This window comes from Peromyscus leucopus, chromosome 2 (genome assembly GCF_004664715.2).
Source record: "Peromyscus leucopus breed LL Stock chromosome 2, UCI_PerLeu_2.1, whole genome shotgun sequence".
Classification (NCBI taxonomy): domain Eukaryota; kingdom Metazoa; phylum Chordata; class Mammalia; order Rodentia; family Cricetidae; genus Peromyscus; species Peromyscus leucopus.
In genome coordinates this window covers 140,650,839-140,674,778 of record NC_051064.1, presented here as the reverse complement: position 1 = coordinate 140,674,778, position 23,940 = coordinate 140,650,839, and the positions used below count along the sequence as shown (strand labels likewise).

Genomic DNA, 23,940 nt, shown 5'->3' with positions numbered 1-23,940 from the left:
GAGTGATGCCAAATGATGGTAGGTGTTGGCTAAACCTGTTATGGGCATTCTCCTGCCTCAGCCTCTTTAGGGGAGGCAGGAATCACTGTCAGACTTCACAGATTAGGAAACTAATACCCTAATAAGGACAAGCTTGCAATGCCAGGCTCCTGACTCCTGACCCCTTGCTTGTGCCATTTTGTAAGCCTGCATTTCCATGGACACTTGATCACCCAGGATCTCAACTATGCGGCCCCCAGGAGACTCGGTGGCAGGCTCCATGGCCGGAGCTCTTACCTCGATCTGCCCTATCGTCTCCTGGTACTCCTTGTCTCTCGTCTTGAAGAAGGACTCAGTCTCATGGATCAAGTTGCCCAAGTTTTCTTCTTGCTGGGGAGACAGAGGGGACAGTTTAGCTGGGGAGCAGGCTGCATGAAAAGGGCAAAACTGAGGGCTCATGGGAAAGAGGCACCCCCCCCCCAGAAGGCGGGTCTTGGGCTCACCTCGCCCTGCAGGTCAATGGTTGGGTTACAGTTGGTAAAATCCTCCCATAGCAGCAGCGTGTCTTCATTCTCTTCCCAAGTCAGACTGTCACAGTCGTCATCGAAATCAAAGGTCTCCCGCCTGTGGGTGACATCAGAAGGCATGACTGAATGGAAGCCAGGCTCCTGGGGTGCGTTCTTCCCCGGTGAATGTGTGCCCATGAGGTGGGTCTCAAAAAGGAGGGGGTGGCAGCCAAAGCCAATTGTCTTATGCAAAAAGAGCTTTAGCCTTTCAAAATACAGAATGTTTCTGTACAATTAGAAGTCTGGTTTTAGGTCAAAAGTAGTGTGGTGCGTGTCTATAATCCCAGAATTCCGGAGGACGAAGCAGGAGGGTCAAATTCAAGGCCAGCCCAGGCTACATGTGAGTTCATATCACCTTGAGCTATGGTATATAACCTTGTGTCACCCCCACACACACCCCGGCCCCCAAGGCTAGCGAAATGACTAGGCAGTGAAAACATTGCTCTTGCAGAAGACTTGGAAATCAGTCCCCAGTGCCCACATGGCGACTTAAAACTGACTGTTGACACTGGTTCCAGGGGCTCTGCCTGATACCCTCTTCTGGACTCTACAGGCACTACATGTTCATGATGCCCAGGCAAGACACACATAAAGAAATCAAATCTGTTTTTAAATCTCCTCAGAATCAATCAATCAATCAATCAATTCTCTCTCTCTCCTCCTCCTCCCCCCCCCACTCCTTTAGACATGCTTCTGGTCAAAAGAGTGGTTGCTCCCACCCCATGTTGAGCATGGCAAATCCAACCATACTCCTCACATTTTGCAGATGAGGAGACCACGGCTAAGAAGGAACCGCACTTGCTCAAAGCCACCAATAGTGTGTAGCAGGGGCAGGCTGCAACCCTTCTGGTTCTCTAGCTTTGAAAGCAACTAAGGCCAGCCTCCAGCCTGGACGTTAGCATGACTGTTAGTTCCATTTTACAGATTAGCAAACTGAGACTCAAGAAAGATTGGGAACCCCTTTAAAAAACCATTCCATTTGCTGGGTATGGTGGCATACATATGCCTCTTCTGTTTTTTTAAATGGGCATGGGTGTTTTGCCTGCATGTATGTCTGTGTGAGAACGCCAGATCCCCTGGAACTAGAACCATAGACAATTGTGAGCTGTCATGTGGGTGCTGGGAAATGAACCCGGATCCTTTGGAAGAACAGCCAATGCTCCTAATCACTGAGCCATCTCTGTAGCCCCATGTGTACACTTTAATCCTAGCACTTAGGAGGCAGAGGAAGAAGGATCTTCAGGAGTTCAAGGCCAGCCTAGTCTATGCAGCAGGTTCTAGCCCAGTCAGGACTACATAGAGTGACCCTGTCTCAAAAGAAAGCAAACAAACAAACAAATCCTGGGATTCCAGGCTTGTGCCGCCATGTCCAGCTGCGCTTACAGTGGCACAGGAGGGTCTGGAGACTTCCATTCCGGGCTCTCCCAGTGTCCATGCTTCCCCTTTCTCCATTCTCTCCTGACTCTTCTAGAGCTCTGCTCTACATCATTCATCAAAGTTATTAGTTGGGGGCCAACCGGCAGCGACACAGAGGGAATTCTGATTAAAAAGCTTCCTACAGTGCCCCCTAGAGGTAAGCCAGGCTGGTTCCCTTGCCCCAAAGCAATTCTTGTAGGAGCCTGTAGGTGGCGCCCGTGAGTCAGGAAATAAGCTTGGGGTTGGCTATTGGAGAAGGAGGCGATTCTGAGCCCCTGGGGTCCACCCATTAGTACATCACATAGTCCACTACTGACTTCATTTCCTTTCCTGCGTCTGAGGTCTGAAGGAAAGCCCCACTGAGGGATGGCTCCCCAGAACAGACAGGAAGAGGGATGAGAGCAGAGACGGAAAGAGCCCCCACCCCTCCCAGGGACTTTGGAAGGCGGCTGAAATTCCTCTCAGCCTTGGTCTGAAGCCCAAGCCACTGATTTGGATCAAAACAAACAAGGTTCTGACCCGGGTGCGTCATTCAGAAGCCTCACTGGGACTGGCTGGGGCTGGACCGTGGACTCAAGGAGCTATCGGGTGGGAAGGAGACGCTACTGCATCGGTCATTAACACCAGCCAGAGCAACAGGAGAGGGCTAGAGGGAGACCAGAGTTCTTTTCTTAACTTAGACGACTTTAAAGCCAGACCAATCTAATTAGACACTGAACCTGTCAACACTGCAGTGTCCACCACACGGGGGATCGCGTCTCCATTGCTCACAGCTGAAGGCAATTTCTACACACAAGCAGCCCTTGCCAAAGGCACCCCCAGTTCAGCTCTCTGGATGGGTACCTCCGCACTGCACCTCATTTCTGACCAACTTGACGATTCCCTAGGGACTTCATGAAATACTTCAGGTATTTGATTTCTTCTGAGGAGAAGAAATTATTCAACAAAATGAAGGCGATTTGGGGTGTCTGAGCATCTAAGAGAGACTTAGGCTCAGGAATTCCCAGAGTAACCTTGGGAAAACCCAGACCCAAGCCACATTTCTTTTCCCAAGCCTAGAGATGCAGCTCCATTGAGAGCGCTTGCCTATCATGCATGGGAGGGCCTGGTTTTGGTCTCCAGCACCGCAGAAACCAGGCATGGGTCCTGGTATTCATGGAGGCAGGGAGATCAGAAGTTCAAGGTCATTCTAGACTACATAGCAAACTTGAGGCTAGCCTGGGCTACATGAGCCCACATCTTAAAACCAAAACCAAAAAAGGTGGGAGTTGGGGGACACCCTCTTGTCAGGAGGTGAGAGCACGTATCTGGAGGAGACTCGAGTTGAGAGATGAACCAAGAGTTGAGGGGTGTCCTTGGTACCGTCAATAGCAAATGTCTAGCCTCATCTCGGTTCTGTTTGAAGGGAGGTGTCAGGTATCAGGTGAGGAACTCCCAACTCCACCCTGCCCGTCCTCTCTGAGTACCTAGCTAAGTCAAAGAGGGACCAGTCAGGGACAGTGACGCAGCAGACAGCAGACAGGCGTCTCTTCTAAGCAGGAAGGTGGCTAAGGGAACAGCACTGAACCATGTAGGCGGGCTTGGCCCTGCCCTACTGTGTGCTCCTGAAGTGCTTCCCCCTTAGGATGGTGTCGGCTGTGGCAGAGTGCAGGTGCCTGAGAGCATGGGGCTCCCAGCCCCGCCCTTGACTCACCCAGCATCCTCTTCCAATCCCACCTTGGGGTACCGTATGGATTAGAGTTAAAACTGGATGAGTTTCAGAACAAAGCACCAAATAAGCCAAGGCCACAGTGCTACCCCAGCCCCAGGACAATATATTCAACGGGTTCTGGTGCACCAGATCTAAGGTTTGGTAGGGGAGTCCTGAATGGTGGCATGTGTCAATTTCTTGTAATGACAAAGTCTAAGCTACCAATGTGACATCACTGAGCCTGCACAAAGACAGAACACACACACACACACACACACACACACACACACATACACACACACACACACACACACACATACACACACACACACACACACACACACACACACACACACACACACAGAATCCAAACCCTTCCAAAACACATCACATCTGGGGCTCTTCTCAGCCAGCCACTGAAACGTCCCCTGGCTGGGTAATCTAGGCACTCACAGCTGGTTAAACATGCGCTTCATCTCATCCGTGATGTTCATGGAGCCGACCTCCTCGTCTGAGAACCGATTCACCTCCCCATCCTGCTCGGAGATGTCATCATCTGAAGCCACCTTACGATCTTTCTTCTTAGGGACCACCTGGACAGGGAAGGAAGACAGCAAGGTAACTGGGGTGCTTGGCTGGGGTGGAGAGCAGAGGTGAGCCTGGAAGGGAACCAGTGTCCCCAGGAGTGGATGGAGCATGGCTGGGACCAGCCACCACTGCAGGGAGCTGCGCAGATGTTCTAAGAAGCAGGGCAGCGTTAGCAGGAAGCGTGAGGCATGCAGGGTGGAGAACGGACACACAGGGACCAAGTCCTGCCCGGGGAGGCCTAGCGATGGGCCAGCTCAGCTCGCCCATCACCAGAAAAGCAGCCCTGTGATTTGGAACAATGGTAGGCCAGACCGGGGTACCATCACCTGGGGTGTCTCAAAGCCAGCCAGAGAAACCAAGAAACCCTGACAAAGCTCAAAATAGCTGCATGCTTTCAGAACCTTCCTCTCCCATGCAGAGGCACGGAGGGTTCACCAAGCAGACAAGGCCTGAGCAAAGGACTGCACAGCTCCCTGCAGGGATCAGGCCCTCAGGAGGCAGCAAGAAGGCATGAGATGGAGAAAGGACTGGGGAGGAGCCGACCTCCCTCAACCATGTCCAGAGTCGCACACGGAAAGCAACAACACACTGCTCTGCCCTGGGCTCAAGCACAAGCCAAACTATGACCCAAAACTGCTGAGAATGACGCGTGCCCTCTGTCAGCAGGACCACACCCAGGCCCTCTCCAGAACTGCCCGTTGGTGCCAACCGACCGACCGACCGCCTTCTCTCTTGCACGGGAAACCAGGGGAGGGGGGTGCATGTACAGAACCCTTTGGGAGAATGAGAACTAGGCAAAATCCAATAGCTTCTCTTGGGACCCCTGAGGGCCAGTTGTCAGGGCTCCCCATATCCTGTCCAGGCCCCCTCACCACGGGAACAATGCGGAGTCTCAGAGAAAGAGGCTACGTGAGAAATGGTGGGCACAGGGTAAGCATGAGGAAATGGCCTGGAGAGCCAGGAGATCTGGGTTCCAGCCCGCTCTACCATGTCCTTTCTTGGTACATCCTATCATCCCCCAAGGCCTCAGCCTCCTCAGCTGTAAACCACAAATCCCCAAGTTTGTGTCTCCCTAAGGGAGGTCAGAGGGTCAGGTGACTGACTACCTCAGGATGAGGTGAGGTGAGCGAAATGTGGGGGGAAAGAGGCGTCGACAGGTTGTGGTGGAGGTCAGGGCTGCTCTAAGAGGTTGGGGTGGGGACTGGTGAGAGGGGCCGGCCCTGGTCACCTGGAAGATCTTGGACACGTCTTCCGAGTTCCGCTGCTGTGCGACATCGCACAGCTTAGCCGTGATATCGATCCGGCGGCAGATGTCCATGTCCACCTTCATAGCCTTTTCTTGGATCTTTGTGTCCAGGTCTGTCATGGGCTGCAGGGAGGACAGCAGGGGTCACGTGAGCGAGGGACGGAGCAAGCAGGAGGGGCCATCAGAGGAAGAGGGAGCACCCTGGGGGTGGGGGGAAGTGTTGAGCCTTTCCTGGAGGTGGAAGGTTGGTCAGCACTGCTCAGGGTAGGAAGGGAGGGACATGGGGACTTGGGGAGGGAAGATGTGAGGCTGTGTGTGCTGGTCCCCCTCAGGGCTGCAGGGCACAGCAATGTTGGTTTAGTGGGAGCAGAGGACAAGCAAGAGCATGGAGACTGTTGAGAGGCACCTTCCGAGGCTGGGGTGTCACTCAGTGAGCGCGCACGTCACCTAAGAAGGCCAGGGCCGTTGGCTTAATTCCCCAGCACACACACACACAAAAGTGCACAGATCCCCTCCTGTTCCCACCCTCACGCCCCACTGTCCCCCATAACACGCCTGCCTCAGCAGTTCTCTCTCTCTCTCTAGGTTCCTGCCATGGGTGACAGCAGGGGTCATATAGACAGAGCGGGGGTCCCCTCCGCACCCAAGTGAAGGGAGACAGGTGGCCTCCACCTGGGTCCCACCGCTTCTCCTAACCACACTCAACTCCATGTCCCTGAAAGCCGGGAGCTGAGCCAGGCTGAGTCACCACATTCAGGCTCCTTCTCCTTCGGATGGGCTCTCCTGGCAGACTGCCCACTGCCTGAAGACGGCAAGAAACTCAAGGTCCGAGACTCAAGGAGGCCTCCACGGCTAACAGCTGTTTCCACCCATGGTCGGTCACTCAGCAGGGCCCCAGATGGCCAAGAAGACGCACACACCAACCACCCCCAACTTAACAAGGACACCCTACAGGAGGGTGGACTCCCTGAGCCTGAAGTCCCTTGGGTTGGCACAGCCAAGTCCATTTTGGTCGCCTGTGCGCGGCAGACACCAAGGTCGCCACACGGCGAGCTGGGGAGTCGAGCAGCACATACAGACGTCAGGGGCCCGAGGAGGAGGAGGAGGAGGAGGGCGATGGGTTAAGCAGCGGTTAAAGCCTCTATTCGGACATAGGGAAGCGATGTGGGGAGGGCGGGGAGGCGCCTGGTCCCCGATGTATCCCTCATCGGAACAAACCAGCCAGCCACGACTGTAACTATAAAGCCGAGCTCGAGCCTCGGAGTGAATGAAGCGTTTGGCATGATGGGAAAAGGGAGGTCATGATGCCTAGGGTGACGGCCACGCCACTTACGTCACTCATGAGCCCTTTGAACACCACCAGCTCGGCTTTGAGCCGTTCGATTTTCTCGTTCATCTCCTCCTGGATGGCCTCGGCTTCTTGCGCTGCCTGCAGACGGATGAAGACAGGCAGGCTTTAAAGGGGGAGGAGAGGATGGACAGACACCTGGGTCCAGTGTCTTACTAAGCTAAGCATCTGCATCCCTCAGCCTGGCCTGACTGCTCCCAACTTCCTGGGGGTCATTTATGGCACAGAAAAACGAGTAGCTATCAAGATCAAAGGTTAAGGCCAGCAGGCTCCCCAGCACTTAAAAACACAAGGTCAACCAACCCCAGTCCACCAGGTGCCAAAGACCGACCAGCTTTGGCCTTGAAAATGATAACTTCATGTCTGTTGTTCTAACACAGGCATTTGCAGGTGTTGACCAGATGTGGGCATGTTTGTGCAGAAAAATCTGGGAGGTCACACAAAACTGATGAACCAGAAGGAAGAACAGATATTATTACAGATAATTTTGATCTTTTGTGATTTTATGGACTTTTCCAACATCTGACTGTGAATATGTTGTAAAATACTTTATTATAAAGAAAAAGGGGACATTTGTCTCTTTCCTATACTTTTTCTCTGAGACCAAACTCCCTCTGCAGCTGAGGGTGACCTTAAACTTCTTTCATTGCTGTTCATTTGTTTTTCAAGAAAGAGTTTCTCTGGGATCCCTGGCTGTCTTGAAATTTGCTCTGCAGACCAGGCTAGCCTTAGCCTCAGAGATCCGCCTGCCTCTGCCTCCCACGTGCTGGGATTAAACGTGTCTGACAACATCCCCAGCTCAACCTTGAACCGATCCTCCTGGCTCTACTTTCCAAATGCTGGGGTTACGGGTGTGCACCGCACACTGTTTAGAGTGGGGACCTAGGTCTTCGTACATGCTGGACAAACATCCTACTAACTGAGCTGTGTATCTCACTGTCTTAGAAAATAAATATTGCAAACGTCTGAAAGTGATTTGAATTTTTAACTAATTCTAAAAATAATTAATTCTAACTTTTAATATTTTCTTCCATGCTAGATAGAGATCAAACTTGGAGCTATGCATAAGATAGGAAAAGTGCTCAGCCACTGAGACACACCTCCAGTCCAACTTTAAAAACAAATTGGTTTGGTTTTGTTGAATCAGGGTCTCATGAAACCAAGCTGCCTGAAACTCACTTTGCAGCCCAGGCTGACCTTAAATTCCTCATCCTCCTGCCTCCGCCTCCCAAGTAATTATAGGTGTGAGCCACCACAGCCAGCTGTAAAAAAAAAAAAAATTAAGCTAACTCTGCATTGCCGTCTCACGGTGTTGCTGGTCTTGACCCATGTGACAGAGGAAGAAAGGAAAACAGGCTGAAGATAAAGTGTGCTGCTCAGGGTTCCCGGGAAGTATGTGAGTGGCGCAGCCCTGAATTCAGAGCAGCCAGAGAGAGCAACAAGGGGAATGTCCTCAGGTCTGTCCCAGAGCCTGCTTGGGCTGGGGGCTGGCAGGCGATGTGTCCCCAGGTCTCTCCAAGGCATCGGTCCTAATTTGCGGAACTTGCAGTTGGAAGGTCAAAGGGACCTGAAGATCACCTAGCCCAGTGGCACTTGGAGGTTGAGAGGCAGGAGAGGGAAGCAGCTGGCCCCAGCATCCAGGAAGACCCGACTTCCCGAGCCCTGTGCCTGAGCTCCTTCCTCTGCCCTGTCAGGCTTGGCCCAGGTGGCGGAGAGTGATCAGGGCAGGGACTATGCTAGAGCTCTTCAGCCAGCTTTAGCCATCATGGCCCCACAGCTAACCTGCAAACCTCTCTGGCTGGGGACTCCGCAGACTCTTACCTCCTGCAGTGTGTCCACCATGGTCTGGAGGTTCATACGCTTGGCCAGCTCTTCCTCCCATCTGCAACACCAAGAAGGACACATGGTCAGACCAACTCTTCCTGCCAGTCCCCCCAACCCCCGTTCCCACCCTCATCGTCCACACAGGGCAGGGAAGGTGCCTGGGAAAACCTGCCTGCCAAACAGGACCTCTCAAGCAACAGGACAGCGAGCGGGCCGCTGCTCACCACAAGGCCGGGCGGGTGGCAAATGCCACCTCTGAGGCACAAGCATGGTACTATGGGACACAGATGGGAAGGACCACGGCCTATCCCATGCAGACCGTGAAGGGCTGTACAGGTGCTGCTGGTCCAGCTGTAGGCTTTCGGGCTCTTCTCTGTAGGAAGCAAGTTTCCATGCTACACACTATTATCAGATGGGTTATGTGTTCTGCAGCACACCGTACAGGCTACACACATTGCCTGTGCAGGTGTTAGAGCCTTACAGATGTGGAGACTAGCTCAGTCGGTTAAAGATCTTGCCCAAAGGCACACACTTAATCCATGGGTAGGTCTAGCCCTCCCTGCTCCAGTGTTTCTTGGATGCCAGACCCTGAGAACTTTGTGCATATTGTTTCATTCACACACCCGCTGGTTGAAGCCGAAGAGGAAAAGACAGGGGCTAAGCACCCAGGTAACGTGGGCCCCAACATTAACCATGCAATGGGGAGGGGCAGCGGCAATGGGGGGGGGACACTAACAAAGGTAACAGCACAGCTTCCCTCTAGAGAGGTCTACATGATGCAGCTCAGGCCTCCAGTAGTGCGTGGGATGAATGCCACCATTTTCACCATGTTACAGCCGTTAAGGACAGCTGACAGACCCTTCCCAACATTCGGTAAGGACAGGGAGCCAGGACTCGGTCTCCAAGACTGAGCACCTCACAAGATCCCCTCCCTACCCGGAGGAGCTGGCAGCCTGTGCCTGACCTCCTCCGCCTTGGGACAAACAGACAGGCTTCTGTCTTTCCTCACTCGGCGCTACCCTCCCTACATGGTCGCTGAGCAAGGAGGTCTGAATCTCTTAAGAAGCTGTGGGGCCAGGCTAAAAATAGGCCAGAGGGAAGGACTGGATGAAGGGCTGGTTACATCACCAGCTTTTGGAAACAAGAGAAAATGGATACTGTTTGCACACACAGAGGAAAATTCCTCCTCTTTCCACACAAGTCAGCCCTGCCGGGCTCCCAGGAGATGTGAGTCCACTTCCGCCTTAACCAGTGGCACAGCAGGGCCCATATCTGCCCTAAGTTCAAGTCTGGAACTACAGAGCACAGAGGACTCGGAAGGGATCTCAGGGCTTCACCTGAATGGAACTATCTCCCTAGATGCCCCCCACCCCTGAACACAGAGAGAAACTGAGACCTAGGCTGCATTTGTTCAAGGTTACACAGTATGTCACGGATGAGGCTGAATCTAGAGCCAGGCCACCTCTCATGGAGGCATGTAGGGCTATCGAGAAGGGCAGGAATGCCAGGCTACCCTCACTGCTGCTAGCAACCCAGGGTATTCGGGGCTTCCCTCGAGGGAGGTGAAGGCCCAGGACACAGGTCAGGGCTGAATCATCGCTCCTGGCCACATTGCTCTGATGGGGGAGGACAGAGAAGGCGCAAGGGAGAGTGTGTGGTGCTGGCGGCAGTCCAGCTTCTGGGGTCAGGCCCTCTCATGCCAACGACAGGAGCAACCAAGCAAAGCCTGAAGGAGAGAGAATGGCACACCTCCGGTCCTCCCCACACCCCTGATCCTCCTCACATCCCTGGTCCTCCCCACAACCCTGGAATGCAGCAGAATACCCTTAACCTTTCCTCCAATTATCCCTCTAGCCAGAAGTCAGGCTTACCCACATCACCCATGCATGCCTTTGGATCTCCAGACAGGAACAGCAGCTGTTTATTGACAGATGTCGACAGAGTCTCACATACAGGACTCATTCTCTCATACATACATCGGCTTTCACATGAATTACTAATCCTCTCGGGTTTTTAATCCAAAACTACTTTGCAGATGAAGGAGCTGGGGTTCAGAGAGATGAAGTAACTTTTCTGAAGTCACACAGCTGGTAATAGGGAACTGGGACACAAACCTCACTCAGCCTAGATCCTGCAGGTGAATCACGCAGCCATCTTGTCCCCACACAAAACCCATCCCAGCAAGTCTACACGAGGCAGACAGCTCCCGGGTGGTGCCAGCCTGCAGATGGCCCTCTGTGCGTCCACGCTATCAGTGCCTCGACCTCCCTGCTCCCCTCCCTCCCACCCCAAGCCCTGCGCCCACTTCCATCATGTTTCCCAGGCTACACCCCAAGGGTGGGTTTGCACAAATGATTTCAGAGGCCTTTTATTTCCAAAGCTGGGGAAGGTGGGCAGCTGCCTTTCTGCCCCCCAGGAGATGAGTGACAGACCCTGAATGTGGACAGCAGGTGGCCGCACAGACTGGGCCCACTGCCCCAAAGAGATGTCCCTCCCAGGGGTGGCAGAGGAAAATCGGGCTCAGCTGGCTAATATGCTGACAATGCAGACAATCTCTGCCCTTCAGCCGCTAGCTGCCTGCACTATTAAAGGACAGACAGGTGGTCCATCTTCCCTAGGACCCAGCTTCACCAAAATCTGCTCAACGGCGTGGCTGGCTGAGGTTTCTGCACCTGTTTCCAGCGCCATCCAAGCCCTGTCTGGGGCTGCCCACAGAGGGAGGCTTAGCCAGGGAGGGCACTTGCAAACAAGGGACAAAGAAGCAGGAAGGCACCGGACTGCCTGCCACCAGGAGGGGACACACACTTAAAAGCTTCGGGCCAGGGGCTTGGTGGACACACTTTCCCGAAAGCCTTTGTCCCCAAACTCCTAGCAGGGTGCGGCTCCGAGCTGGACAAAGTGGCTGGGGTCACCTTCAAGAGGCCACCTGTGGGGCAGAAGGGTGGATGTTTCTATGCTGACACTCAGTCCTTCCAACATCTCTCAGGCGTGGGATGGGAGAACTGGAGAGGAGGGTGCATTAATCCCCCAAGGACTATCCGCATGTTGAAGATGAAGAGGAGGCCTTGGCCTCTAGGTAAGTGTTAGCCTGCTCTTCCCTCCCCTTCTGCCTCCTGGAATCTTCTCCCTTCTCCCACGCTGTCCCAAGTGTCATCTTCTCTCCACTGATCCTCTTGAAAAAAAAAAACAAAAACAAAAAAAAAACTCCACAGATTTTAGGCAGCCAGACCCAGGGACGAGGATAGGTCTTCCCAGGCAGCCTGGATGGGCATCATGTGCATGGCTCACAGCTCTCCCCTAAGGGACCCAGGCCCATGAGGCGAGGGAGAGTGATGGGAAGGGAGGCCACCTCTCCCTCTTCACCATGCCCTGTCTGAGGGCACCACCTCACCTTCCCTGAGCACCCTGGGCCCCGGCTAAATGAAGCGAGGAGGCATAAAAAAGGAAATGAGCTCTCTGGCCTGGGGGTGGGGTGCGAAGGGAGAGCTGGGTCTAAAGCCGGAGGCCAGCCTCCCTACTCCTTCTCAGTAAGAAGGGGGGGATGGTCATTGAATGGAATGGGAGTCAATTCTCTTTCACCATGAGGGGTCCTGGGATTGAACTCAGGCTTGGTGGCAACCGCCTTTACCTGCTGAGCCATCTTGCTGACCCTTACTGAATGAAATGGGATGGATGCATGGATTAGATGTGTGGATGAGAAGATGAATAGGTGGGTGGGTGGGTGGGTGGATGGGAAGATGAATGGGAGGGTGGATGAATGAGAGGAAGGATGAATGGGAGGGTGGATGAATGAACTGATCCTCACTCAGGCCCCTTCCTCCAGCCGGAGCCCTGCCCCAGAATCTTATCTTTGTTTCCCAGCCTGGGGAATCCACAGCCAAATTCCCACACAGCCAGGCTCTCTCTGTGTCCTCTAGGCTCCCGTACCCCTCCTGGGGGAGGGGCGTGCACATCCCAGACAGGAAGCTGAAGGAGAAAGAGGAACCTCTTCCCCTCCCACTGCTCACAACCCTTCCAAGCCGGGAGGGGAGGCAGGGACATCAGGACAATCAATGCAGGGAGAGGAAATGACTCCACAAAGTGACCCGGCCAGCCTCTGAGAGCGGGGCCCGCCACCACCTAAGCGGAAGAGGCACATGTGGGAGACCGGCAGCTGAAGGGGGAGGCGGCAGCCCCGTCACGGCCAGATGTGGTCTCTCAGCATTCCTGAAGAGCCAGTGCTAGGACCACGTGACAATGAGAAATCTCAGCTGGCCACTGCGGGGAGGCGGGGACGGCGGCTTTAAAGCAAGCCCAGTCCTGGCTGCCTGAACCAGGGCCAGTGGCTCCCCCTCCTCCATCAGCTCAAAATGACACACAGACGCAGGAAGGAGCCCACGAAGCCTGGCTACGGAGAGGGAGAGGCGGAAACCCCAGCTGAAGGCGCTGGCAGAGGGGCTGACTCATGGGGCTTTCATATCCTGAGCAGTCAGAGAAAGGCTCAGCGGCCCCGGGAAGAAAGTGGGTGCGGCCCCTGCAGATAACTAGAACACCAGAGACAGTCTGGGGCCCGTGGGGAGTCTGTCCTGGAGCCCCCAGGCTGCAGAGACAGAAGTAGCATGGCAGAAATGAAGACATTCTGAAAATGAGACATCTGTGTCCCTCAATCCGACGTTCAGACTACAGAAACAATGGACGCCGAGAAATGGCAATTTCCCCAGGAATCTCACAATGGAACAAGGAAAAGACCACGGCCAGAGTGGGGACCTTGGCTCCTGGAAAAGGATTCCACACAGATCTAACTGTCAGAGCACCTTACAGGGCTATAGTGAAGCCAGACAATGATGGGCCCGGGTGGGCAGGACCACACTCTGTCCAGGACTCCACGCTCCAACCCATGGCCCCCTGTTTAAAGAGTTAACCTCACTTCAGGACCCCAAGAGGGACTTGAGGGGGTCAGTGGATCCTTGTCCCTCTTCCCAATGTGACCACACTGAATACATCTCCCTTCTTCATACTATTAATTTAATTAGCTTCTCAAGGATGGGTGGCTGAACGTGGCTTCTTGAGATACAGTCTGTGGCTCCCATTTGGTAACATTTCACCTCCCGCCCCTACATTCCCCAGCTGTGAGATCCTGGGCAAGCCAGCCCATCACCCTCTCTGGTGTTGGTTTCCCACCAGGGAGGTGGAAAACATCTCATTTCTGAGAATAGTTGTGGGACCACTCTGCATGAAGAGGAGGAGGGTGACAGCCCCAAGGCCCAGCCCTGAATCAAGGCAGAGCATCACCCCCAGCAGCTCATCTCAGTCTGGCTCCAAGAGCAGGCCAGGCAGACAGGGGAGCAGGCGGGAGCCTCGGGGTACCAGGAGGAAGTGGCAAGAATGGTCCCGCCTGGAAGCAGGCACACCCAGGCTGTCTCACTCAGGTGATAGGAAACAAGCGCAGGTGAGGCTGGGCTGGGGCCATCAGTGGAAAACTTCATTCCGGGCCAAGCGTGGGCCTGGGCCTGGCCCTGGGTGTGGGTGGACGGCAGCCTCCTTCCCTATGGTCTGCCTATGACTTCTCTGCTCCACCCTACTCATGCAGATGAGTTCACCCCGCTGTCCTGCGGCAGGGCCAGGTACAGACAGACAAGGGGCTCCCAAGCAGAGTGGAGGCCCAGCCAGATGCCCTTCCGTGCTAGTCAGGGTCTTCAGCAGAGACCAACCAGGGAGCCCTGGGCTGGACAACCCAAGGTTGGCTCTCCTGGGAAGACCCAGAGCTTCAACAGCTTCCCTGCATGCTCCAAAGGGGCTCGCTAACCTTGACTGAGTCTGGGTCCTCACTCCACTCCACCCCCTTCTGTATACAGCCTTTCTGTGTTTGCAGCAGAATACAGAAATAATGGGGAGGTGGGGGCTGGGGTACAATGACAGAACCCAGCACCACCAACCACCAGCCCGTGCCCCAGGAAGCTAAAGGCTGAGCCACAAACCATGAGCCATTTCCCTCTTCCCCTCCTGGCTTCCTCTTCCCTAGACTGTGAGGACATATTCTTCCTTGAAGATGACAACCAGGGACCTCAAGCTACCCTCCAGTAGGGAGCCCTGCCCTCCCATGCTCCCATCCACCTGTGCGTGTCCTGGCCTTCTGGGTACTACTCCACCTTCCCATCTCTACGGTCTGGATCCTGAGAAAGAGATGCTGCCACACAGACATGCCCACTAGGGCTGCCCAGCTGTACTCTGCCGCCCAGAAGGAAACACAAATTAAATGCCAGCTGATTGTCTCCACGGAGGAGGTATTAATTTAATGTGAACACTTAACCCAGGCAGCCGATCCCATTACAGGCGGGCGGTAATAGCTGGAGTGGGCCGTAGCCCAGACAACAGGCTGGTGATGGGCTGGGTTTTAAGGAACCCTCCACACCCAGCACAGCCCTCCACTAGACACATAGGCCTATTCACAGCCTGAACCATCCCACAAGGCTGCTGGGGAGAGGGTAGGCAAAGTTACAAGCCACAGAGAAGTTCTCTGTGCAGGGGAGGGTACAGAGCCAGGAGTCAGGAGATCCTGGGTTCTGGCTGTGGCTAATCCACTGCATAATCTGAGCAAGTCTCATCTCGACCCCGGGCCTCGGCCCACTTATCTGTAATAGCATCATCAAGAATCCGGGAATGTAGCTCAGTTGGCAGAGTGCTTACCTAGCATTCATGAGAACCTTGGTTTTTTTCCTCTCGCACAACATAAACCAGGTATGGCAGTGAGCTCCAGGGTGGAGGCAGGAAGAGCATAAGTTCAAAGTCAGCCTTGACTACATAAGGAAGGCAAAGCTAGTCTAGGCTACATGAGATGCTGTCAAAGAGGAGGGGGAGTCTCTCTGGACATTGCCACCACAGTGCTCTTTGCATACTCTAGCCATGGCCCTAGGTGACAGGCAGTACCGTCCTGGATAGTGCCCAGCTCAGATGCCTGTCCTCAAAGGCTGCCCCCAAGCCTCCTCTGCCTGGTTGCAAGCAAGGGACGGGGTGGTAGCACGCACAGGCTCATTCCTATGTCTCATTCTTCCACAACATTTCCTATGCTACTTGCTACAAATTGCTAGGGCCTTTTGGGTTTTTGTTTGTTTGTTTGTTCCTGTCCAAGAACTTGCTTTGTAGATGAGGCTGGCCTCGAACTCACAGAGGTCCGCCTGCCTCTGCCTCTGCCTCCCAAGTGCTGGAATTAAAGGCATGGGCCACCACTGCCCAGTGATGCTCAGATCTTACAGGCCCAAAGATTGTGGCCATTACCTGTCTGCCAGTGATCAAGAACAGCTTCCGAAGGCAGCTGCTGGCCTCTGGACTGTCTGTGCAGAGCCACTGGGTCTTGGGAAGAACAGAGACAAAGTACAACAACTGACCCCCCCCTCCTTTGAACCCTGAGTGGTCAGCAATGTACAGGAATTTCTGAGTCTGTCTGGCCTCTGCTCTACCCAGTTGTGTGATTTTTTTTTCTTCTTTTTTCTTTCTTTGGTCTTTTTGAAACAGGGTTTCTCCGTGTAGCCTTGACTGTCCTGGAACTCGCTCTGTAGCCCAGGCTGGCCTCAAACTCAAGAAATCTGCCTGCCTCTGCCTCCTGAGTGCTGGGATAAAAGGGGTGTGCCACCGCCGCCGCCGCCAGCAGCTTGGTTGTGTGATCTTAGGCAAATCTCTTACCTCTCAGCATGACAGCATGAGGTTAAATTGGGTTAATTCTCATCACCCACCAGAGCAAGCAGGAACAATGTCTGTGGTCCCTGGACAAACACCTACAACCACCAATGGTTATGTAATGAACCCCAAAGTCTCAGAGTCAGTTGGAACATTATCCCTGAAGGGCAAACCAACAAGTATATGGAGAGAAAAGGAAGGGCCCTAGAGCCTGAGCATCCTGGATCTAATCTGATTGCTTTTGTGTGGTCTTGAGCAAGTTACCTACCCGCTCTGGACATCAGTGCTATTTGCAACTACACCATGGCATACCAAATGCAAGGAGCCCAGAATAGGGCCATGGACATGTAGACCACTCCTCAGCCTTTGCCTCAGGACCCCCTCATGACAGTCGCTCAGACTGGGAACATATTTCAGCAACACTGTAAGTGACAGGCCAGATGGCATCCAGACTATGTGGCCCCCAAGTTCCCAGCTGCATAATCACTGGCAATAGCCACGACAGTGAACTAAGTGTCACTCACCTGGGTGGGGGACCGGCTTTACACAGGAATGGGCAGCAGAGGAAAAGAAGCCAGGCACTAATGCCACCCAACGTCCCGTGGACAAACATCTGCATCTGCCTACCATGCCCACAACGCACCCCAAGAATAAATGGGCTCTGCCCAGTCCTTTGAGGTCTATCCCCACCAGAACCAACATGCCAGCCAGTGAAAGGGGGCATCAGGCATAAGGTATTTCAGAGTGTCTACATGGCTGGGCATGGTGGCACTCACCTTTAGTCCCAGCACCCTCAAGGTAGAGGCAGGCAGATCTCTGTGAGTTCAAGGTCAGCCTGGTCTACATAGCAGCTCCAGAAAAGCAAGGGCCTGTCTCTGTCTCAAAAAAAGTAACCTCTTGGATCCTTGTTGGATCTTTGGGCAAAGTGGGCCCCAGAGGGGCATGGCCATCTGCCCCTGTGCCAAGCTGAGGTTCTGTTGTCCAGTGGCCCTGTTTGTCCCTGGGACCCATTAGTGAAAAAAAACCAAAAACACAACAACAACAAAAACACTTTGAGGTGGCAGCTACAGGATGCTCACAATCCCACAATCTTGAGTAGCATGCTAGGCTGTCGATGCAGGGCAGCCAATGCTGGGTAGCCAGTGCTGGGTGGCTAATGCTGGGTGGCCAATGATGGGCAGCTAGTGCTGGGTGGCCAATGTTGGGCAACCCATGCTTAAAATGCATTAGTGAGTCCTTTACCACCTCACGCCATCCCCAACACCTCTGAGCCAGGCATCACAACCCCCACGTTACAGACAAGAACACTGAGGCTCAGACCAAAGCCCGGGCCATGCAACTCCTCAGCCTCGGTGATAAGACTGGTGTTCCGGGCTCCACAAAACGCTACCCTCGTGCCCTGGCACACTGCTCGGAAAATCTTCAGGGCCACGGTGCCGGGGTGGATACCCAGGTGTGCATACAGAGTCAAGATCACTGACTTGGACGAGGGCTCTTCAGCCAGGGAGAGGCTCTTCAGCCATGTTCTTTGCTCAGGAACTCACTTCTCAGGGCCCAGATCCTTTCTGAATCAATATTTCAGTCAACTGCTATCTCTACTGTTAAACTGACCAGCAGGGGATGGTGAGAGAAAAAAACACGGGCCTTCAAGGTGGACAGAACAGGATTCAGACCTGATATTCCATGTCACCTGGTTCCTGGGCTAATGACTTCCTCTCCCCAGGTCTCCCTGGAAAGGGATTAAGGTTCTCATGGGTCCTGGGTTGCTTCTCTCAAGACGCTGTTATAGAAGGATGAGCCTGGTTCCTCCCTGCTCCCGCCTCCTGCCTTCCCGACAATCATTCAACACAACCCCTCCATGATGTCATCCACCATGATATAACACAGCCGGCGTCATGCTCTTCCATCTTCCAGTCTCCAAAACTGCAGGCTAAGCCAAACTCCTTAAGTTACCTGGTCTCGGGTGTTTTGTATGAACAGTGGAAAACAAACTGATGCACTCTTCCTCGGAATCCCTTTACTTTTGAATGATGTCACATATATTTAGTTAGAAACACTTAATTTTAAGAAAACAAAACCACCTGCTCATTCCAACCCGCCCCCCCCCCATTGAAACTGCAGGAGTGTTTTACAATGAGTGGACAAGGGGGCGAAAATTGGGGCCAAAAAAAAATAGTTCAACAGCCCCCCCCCCCAAGTCCTCCTTCCTGAAAAGTGTCTGCTAACAGGCTCCACATCTTCACCAGCTCATCTGACCAGATCGGCTGGTGGGTGAGGCACCATGCACTAAGGGTCCTCCGATGCCATTCCGGTGTCCTAGTGATCAAGGTCATGCTGCATAGAACATGTCTGTACACTCACATTCACGCGCTGGCCCTGTTAGCTCCGCACTGGTTGCTATGGCTGAGGGCAGACTCTGAAAAGGCCTTTGTAACCCCCCAAGTGCTGTGTGTGACGAGGCTGCTTGCTTGTGGGTCACAGCAGCTGAGTAAGGTCACTTGGCGTTGTAGTCCACACCACAGGCTCCTGGTTGCCCAGGGCTCTGAGAAAAAGCGAGATCCCAATCCTGTCCCCAGCTCCTGCTGTCCCATCACTGCTGACCCCACTCACCTCTGATTTTTACGTATGTGTTCATTTCTGTCTAGAAGGTTCCACACATACACACCCCTTTGTTATTTCTTTCTCTTTTTAATCTAACACCAACTCAGGACTCAGCTTATACACCACCTCCTCTAGGAAGCCTCCTCTGCCTCCTACAGGGGTCAGGGTCAAGCCCCTGCTTGACATGGTTTTGAGTCACTGGGATCAGAGGGTTTCTGTTACCTGCAGGTCTCAGATAACTCAGCATTTACACTATCAGGCTTATCTAAAGGTCACAGTCGCAACTCAGTGTCCAGCCCAGGGCCTAGCACACAGCAGTCACGTAAGTGTTCACCAGCCGATCTGGTCAGCCTTCAGGCCTGTTCCCGAGAGGTCCAGTCCATGGCTCCGATTCCCTGTGGCCTTGGGCATGGCTTCCCATCAGTTGCTCCAATCTCCACAGTCCAGGGCAGCTCCACCATTCTCTCCTGTCCACCTGAAGGCCCAGGCCTAGCCAGCTCTGGAAATGCTGGGGCCACAGCTGTCTATCTGCAGGACACTGACTCAGGTGCCTGGGCCTGGCCAAGCCCTCAATGACTTTCCCCTCCATGTCCCTAGTGTCAGAAGCCAGCAGAGGATCTGAGCACCACGCCTCCGGGTACCCAGGCCCAGAAGCAGGAGGTTCCAGGGGCCTGTGTCCAGCAGGGTGAGGGCCCCACCCAGGGATATGTTTACAGCCTTGAGAAAAGCAACTCCCAAGGCTATTCTGGAAAGCTAATGTGCACCTTGGGTCTCGCCACTGTTTATTGCCAGTGGCTGAGTAGCAACAGGTGAATGTGGGGCAGTGTGGGCCAGAAGCTCGGGGGAGCCATGTCACTGCCTCAGACCCCGAGTTTATCATCATCTGAGGCTCGCACCAGGCTCTGCAGCCTTGAGTCAGGTCACCTGCCCAGGCCTCAGTCTCCCGATCTGTAAAGTGGGAGAGCCCCCACCTGGATTAAATGAGAATGGCCAAGCACAAAGTGGCCCTCCAGGAGGGTCAGAGAAAAGCCTGGAATACAGGACACCGTGGGGTCCGAGGGGACACCGAGTGTCCAGCCATTCTTCAGGGGGAAGCTCAGAGGCGGGGAGGACATGCCAGGCCAAGTGTGCTTCAGGCCATGCCGCTGACAAGGGAAAGACATTTCTGAGCCTTCTCCAGGAAGACAGAAGAGTGAGAGGGACCCGCCAATTACCCATGGAGTTGATGCAACCGCAGAGGGATTGCAGCAGGGCGTGCCTGCATGCGTCTTCCCGCCCTCACCCTAACTGGCTGGGAAGGCAGGCTCCAGGCTGTGTTGGGACGGGTAATTAGACTGGGCTAGCCCAAACAGGGAGAGGGGCTGAGTGACTCAACACCCATCAACCTCAACCTGGGAGACTTGTTTCTTAGGAGCAAACGTGGGTTGCCATGGCAACCCTGGCACTCAGTCGGGTGAACCTGGGGAAGACAGAGGTAGATAATGGGCACCCCACCCCAATACATGCAGGGTCGCTGCCACCTGTCTATGAGACCCGGATCTACCTGCTGCAGTCAGTTCCCCGAGGACGGAGGGTATGGATTAGAGAGAAGAGTCCCAGAGAATCTTCTGCGACGTCATGGTCCCTGGGACAGTATCTTTTTGGAGTCACCCATGTCCTTATCTGCATCTGGCTGGTGGGGAAACTGAGGCTCACAGGGTCACATAATCACACTGGTTCACATCGTGACTGGTGAGCATGTATGAGGCACTGGTGGCTCACTGAGGCCTCACAAATGCTTTATGAGGCAGAATGGCCACTGTGCTTACTCTAAAGACAGAAGATGATGACCAGGAAGCAGAGTAACTGCCAGGGTCACAGAGCTGGGGAGTGGAGGAGCCAGGACTGGACTCCCGAGGGCTCCGAGGCACATGCCCACGAGCGGCAGACTTCCCTGTTTCTGTCTGCCCTGTGACAGCACTAAGGCTGGATCTGAACCTGGGTCTCTCTGATCCCAAAGCCTGGACCAGTTTTCTTGGGCCAGGTGATTTACCAAAAGGGAGAAGGATGAGGAGTGTGTGCCTCAGTTTCCCCAAGATCAGAAACCAGCATCAGGTTACTCACTAACTAAAATTTTGAACACAGAGTGCTAAGGGCTCCACTCTGGACTGCCAGGCCCTGGGTGGCCCTGGGTGGTTCCTATCACAGCACAGAGAGAGTCCTCCACGTGCTGTCCAGGGCAAGTCAGCAAGGCCACCCGCCCCACCATGCAGCACCAATAGCTCCCCTTCTCCGTCCAATTTGCATGTGTGTGTGTGTGTGCATGTACATATGTATGTGTGTCTATGAGCATGTATGTGTGTATGTGGAAGCCATAAGTCACTCGTTAGATGCTGTCCACCTCTTTTTCTTTTCTCTTTGTCTTTATCTTTGGAGACAGCCTCTCTCGCTAAACCCAGGGGAGCATTTAGGGTAGGCTGGCTGGCCAGCAAGCCCCAAGGATCCCCTTGTCTCCTCCTGCTCTGGGATTACAAGCACATGCCACCCTGTTCGGTGTTTTTACATGGGTTCCAGGGCTTGAATTCATGTCCCTATACTCACAAGGCAAGTACTTGATTGACTGAGCTATCTCCACTTGAGACTTGCTCTGAGACCGGCTCCTCCAGCCTCGTGACCCCCAGCTTGGACTCAGCCAAACAGCCAAAGGGAGAAGTTCCAAAACAGAAAAACAAGGATTCTACGTTGTGGCAGGGATGAGACCATGTGTGTCTGCCCCCTACCTCTACCCCAAATGCTTTGACATCAGACATCAGACAAACCAGCAAGGCTGACCCAACTCAGTCAACCTCCAGCCAGTGATCTAGCAAAAGTGAATTCATTTCTCTGAGCCTCAGTCTCCTTATCTGTAAATTGGCGGTAACAACATTGGCTTGTGAGGATGTGGCCAGGGACAGCTGATGGCTTTTGAGAGAACTGTCACAGACCCTGGGTAGGTACCAGAGTGCAGTGAGCCATGCCTTCCCCTGAGACTCTTGTTCTCATAGTTCCTGCTCCCTGACGCGGGGACACTGTCTGGTACCCTGAGTTCCAGTTACCAGGCACACAGTAGGCCCTCAAGTTATGCTCACTAGGTAAATAAGCCTCTGAACAGGAGCCTAGCATGGATGCATGCCCCGCCTTGCCTACACTGACTCATTGTGTGACCCTGGGCCTGTCCCTACACCTCTCCCAGCCCATCTTTACAGGAAGCTCAGACTCTGTCACTTTGAAGACACCATACAGCAGCTAACCCAGGCATCAGGGAGAGTGGCCAGAGGCCAGCCTGCTGGCTATGAGTCCTTCCCAAGTGGCCTAGACTCATAGAAACAGACAGTGAGGAGTCAACTTGCCCATAGATTCACAAAGGCAGCAGACAGGTCTTCTCCTGGTGACTTTGCCTTGGGACAGATGGGACACAGTATGGCATCTGTCGGCCAGATGGCCTAGCTGGCCTGAGGGGCCAGGACACCAGCTGGGAACTTAGGCCTGGAAGGCAGAACTGCTTAACCCCTTCCTGCCCAGCCACAGGATACATATCCTGACCTTAGTCACCAGTAAACTCTCGGACTTTCCGGCCACCCACCTAGGCTGAGAATCTGAGGGGTCTCCCTGTGGCCCAGTGAGGGTCTAGGGTGGAACCTTGAGCCTCTTGACACACACAGGAGGTGACAGTAGCCCTGGAGCATCAGCGGTCTGTGGAGGCGCCTGTGGAGCTACAAGGCACTGGCTTCTTCCCTTCTGGGATACCAGTCCAGAACAGCCCACCCCAAACCCCCAGCCACCACCCTCAAGCTGGGAATCCTGGGCTCTGTCCAAAAAGAAACACGGCCACTGGTGAATGCAGGCACCCAACTCTGCTGTGAACAGCCATAGCCAAGTGGCACAGCCTCTCTGGGCCTCCGTTTCCATGCCAAGAAGGGTGGGCCTGGGCCAGACAGACATGCCAGTTCTATCTCAGAGCAATGCCTGAGTCCAGAGGAAGGAGTATGCCTTCCTCTCAAGACCCAGCAGGATCCTGAAGCCCAGGCAAGGCCTCTTGCAGAGCGTGCCCCGACTGGTGTCTGAGTCAAGGCAGGGCCCTCAGGACAACAGCAAAGGATACAGGAGGGGATAGGGGGAGGAGAGGGGGGGATGAGACGGGCATGAGCTGCCTCGAGTACCACCGGCAGTGATGCTCAAACCACCAAACAAAAGGAATGAAGCATTCGGGACTGTGTCCAGAGATCAGAAAGCACTTCCCAGTGGAAAAGGCTGCTGGAAGGCATCAGTAAATCAGGAAGTGCATCCAGTTCTGAATGCGAACTCTGAGCAGGATTTTCAGTGTTTCTAGCCTCTGGGTAAAAGGATCGAATGACCTCTGGACTGCTCCAGCATGGAAAAGATGGCCCTCCGGAGCACCGCTAACTGGATGTTCAGGTTGAGGAAGGCATCTTGGAGCTGGTTAATTGGGGCTCCAGCCCGGGGCTGTTTTCTGGTGTCTCTAGATGTGTCTCAAAACAGAGGCCAACCATCAAAGGACCGGAGGGAAAGGGGGCAAGTTAAGGCAGCTGCCAGCTAAGGTGACAGCTGCCTGTCACCCCAGCAGAAAGGGAGACCCAGGGCTGGACTGAATGCTGGCTCTGCCATGAACTCACTGGGCAAGCTGGATAGTCACTGACCCCTCCCTGGGAAAAAGGGGAGAGGGGGACTCAATAACCTTCACGGTTTCTTCTTGCTCTGATTTGACAGACACTGGAAAGGCCCCCAGTTCACACAGAGTTGTCCTCAAAGCTCAAGCTGAAGAACAAACACAGGAATCCAGAGGGGCGTGGGGGAGAGAGGAAGGGAGGAAGGATGGGTGGATGAAAGATAGACAGATGGATGGGTGGGTGGGTGGATGGGTGGATGATGGATGGATGGATGGATAGACAGACAGAAGATGGATAGATGGATGGGTGGGTAGGTGGGTGGGTAGATGATGGATGGATGGATGGATGGATGGATGGACAGACAAATGATGGATAGATGGGTA

At 54.0% G+C, this 23,940-nt stretch overlaps 1 protein-coding gene across 2 annotated transcripts in view; it reads right to left on the bottom strand.

Annotated features, from left to right (window-relative positions):
• Iffo2 (intermediate filament family orphan 2) overlaps positions 1–23,940 on the bottom strand; it is a 35,887-nt gene that overhangs the window by 2,077 nt on the left and 9,870 nt on the right. Inside the window, exons 2-7 of one of the 2 annotated variants that reach the window (XM_037203139.1) lie at positions 8,655–8,715; positions 6,819–6,914; positions 5,468–5,608; positions 4,105–4,244; positions 483–603; positions 277–369 (exon numbers count right to left, since the gene is read on the bottom strand). In XM_037203139.1, the coding sequence (XP_037059034.1) occupies positions 277–369; positions 483–603; positions 4,105–4,244; positions 5,468–5,608; positions 6,819–6,914; positions 8,655–8,715 (652 nt within the window). The remainder of the gene's footprint in view (positions 1–276; positions 370–482; positions 604–4,104; positions 4,245–5,467; positions 5,609–6,818; positions 6,915–8,654; positions 8,716–23,940) is intronic. The other variant, XM_037203140.1, reaches the window with a different exon arrangement.